At 33.8% G+C, this 2,641-nt stretch overlaps 1 protein-coding gene across 1 annotated transcript in view; it reads right to left on the bottom strand.

The window, feature by feature from the left end:
- Positions 1-1,598: 1,598 nt before the first annotated feature.
- The window catches only part of TCEB1 (transcription elongation factor B (SIII), polypeptide 1 (15kDa, elongin C)), a 32,690-nt gene continuing 31,647 nt past the window's right edge, over positions 1,599-2,641 (bottom strand). The window contains exon 4 of the mRNA XM_012663186.1: positions 1,599-2,015. Within this exon, the coding sequence (XP_012518640.1) occupies positions 1,825-2,015 (191 nt within the window). The 3' untranslated portion in view covers positions 1,599-1,824. The remainder of the gene's footprint in view (positions 2,016-2,641) is intronic.

The following is a 2,641-nucleotide window of genomic DNA, read 5'->3' as shown; positions in this document are numbered from 1 at the left end:
GCAAGACTTCAATGCTATATAATGATCTTAAATTTAACCAAATAAAAATTTCCGATATTAAGTCTATGGCAAGATGTCCTGAAGCAAACGGTTTCATGAATCCTCAGAAAAAGAAAGTTAAGGCTAAAAAGATCAAACACCAAGTGTTCACCATACCTTTCAGACAATACGTAGCGTTTATTAACATGCAAGTACCATTTGCTTCAAGATATACAGGTTTACCTAAACTTTGTTTCAGTTTTTTATTTTAATGTTTTAAACTTAAGGTTACTTGTGGATCTAACACAAAGTAACCTAAAAAGCTGGTCAATGCCACAGAAAAGAATAGTTATTAACAATAAAAAAACCTGGTTGAAGTTACACTTTATTTCTAGCTATCATCTTGACTTTTGAAATCACCATTTAGGTTTATAATTAGCGTTATTTGTCACCAAGTGGCAGAATTCTCATACTTGATAAATAATCTTCTATACTAAAATATGTACCAGCATATCTGAAGAAGTTACTAAAAATATGCAATTTATATTTAACTGCTTTCAATAAGCTGAAAAGTACAATGTTTAGGTAGTCTAAGAGGAAAAATTACTTTTATTTATGGTTTTTGCAGTTTCCAGAAGAGCTAGTCTATATTAAGCCAGTCTTGAAGAAGAAATAAACTGGTCTTAAATCTATAGAACATAAAATGACTTTGTTCTACTACTAAGATACAGACAATACTATACCCATCTCCAACACTGCTTTTCCCATGCCTATGCAGATGCTCTGTCATAGTTTTTCAAATGTTTTTTTGCCTGCTTAATATAAAAGCTGAATGACTTTCTTGTGAGTATGATTTCAGAAGACCCTCTAATTATGGATATCATTTATTGGGACATATTTTAATTAATGGAAGATAATTCATGTACTATAAGATTTTCACTGTTTCTCTCTACATTTCATAACATCCCAATTGGATGGAGGAAGACTGGAATAGTTCAGAAAAATCCAGCTTTTAAGATCAGATAAAGTTCATAGTGAGTCTTTTAAAATACATTTAAACAACCCAAAGTGTAATCACAACAAGGGACTATAAAGAATGAAAATTGCAAAGGAAGCTTTATAGTCAATGAAAATACAGTACTTTGAATTGTCCAAAATGCACAATGCACAAGCATTCTAAGTCATGTAGTTTACTTGTTGACCATCCAGCTATGGTTTAGTTACTGCTTCATAAGAAGTACCTAGTAACTTTCCAAAATTCTTTTTAAATAACGTTCTTAACTTGTAGCAATAAACAAAATGACAAGATACACTTAAACAATACTGCAGTTTATCAAAAGACATAAGAAATTTCAACTCTTATTCTTGAAGAGTTATAAAAATCAATGTTTTGGCTAAGTTATAAATATGTTTATAATGCAATTTGCATAACTCTAGTAATGCTAATAGCGGCTATATGATCAGAATAGGTTTTTTAAAAAACACTAAAAACATAAAAATACTTAGCCCCATATTTACCTGTAGTATGTGTTCACTTATGTCTAAATTTCAGCATTTACTGTATCATCATTGCTCTACTTTTAAAAATCACATCCAAAGGATAAGGCAAAACCACCTACGAATTGGCATATTTGTTTATTTGTTTGTGAAAATGTCCTTAATTTGTTGATGTAGCAAACAAATTTCAACCCTGATTGCTATGCAAAAAACAGAAGATAATCTGCTTTGCAATGAACTTTATAGTTCAATTGCATACAGGCAACATGCTATATAGGAAAAAATTACTAACTGAACTACAGGTATTAAATACTGAAAAAATTAACAGTTTATTATAATTTATTTTATTTAACAATCTAGGAAGTTCGCAGCCATGAGCAGTTCCAGTGCAATTTCAGGTGCAATTGGGAATTCAGGAATCTCCGTGGAGCTGTTAGTGTAGCGAACCTTGTAGGTAAAATACATGCATACTTTTGATAGCACATGTGAAGGGATCTCTCTAAAATTGACCTCATTGGTTTCGTTCTCAGCAAACTGACCTGCAAAACAAAAGAATTATGGATGTTATGGGTTGAATTGTGTCCCCCTAAAATATGTATGTTGCAATCTTAACCCCTAGTACCTGAGAATGTCACTGTGTTTGGAAATAGGGTCTTTAAAGAGGTATAATTAAGTTAAAATGAGGTCATGAGGCTGGTAATCAAATTTGATTGGTTGTCCTTGTAAGAAGAGCAGATTAGGACACAGACAGGGATGGAGGGAAGACCATGTGAAGACACAGGGAGAAGGTGACCATCTACAAGCCAAGGAGAGAGGCCTCAGAAGAAAGCAACACCTGCCCAGCACCTTAATCTTCAACTTCTATCCTCTAGAATTGTGAGAAAATAAAGTTCTGTGGTTTAAGCCATCTGACCTGTGGTACTTTGTTATGGCTGTCCCAGCAAACCAATAAATGTTAAAAGAATAACCCCAATTAGCATAAAATGAATTCTCTAATTCTGATTTTTGAGTATCAACAACATAAAAATCTTTATTAAGATAGCATTTGAGGCCAGGCGCGGTGGCTCAGGCCTGTAATCCTAGCTCTCTGGGAGGCCGAGGCAGGCGGATTGTTTGAGCTCAGGAGTTCGAGACCAGCCTGAGCAAGAGCGAGACCCCGTCTCTA

Source organism: Propithecus coquereli, unplaced genomic scaffold (genome assembly GCF_000956105.1).
Source record: "Propithecus coquereli isolate 6110/MARCELLA unplaced genomic scaffold, Pcoq_1.0 Scaffold8, whole genome shotgun sequence".
In the NCBI taxonomy this organism is placed as follows: domain Eukaryota; kingdom Metazoa; phylum Chordata; class Mammalia; order Primates; family Indriidae; genus Propithecus; species Propithecus coquereli.
This window is presented reverse-complemented; position numbering and strand designations above follow the sequence as displayed.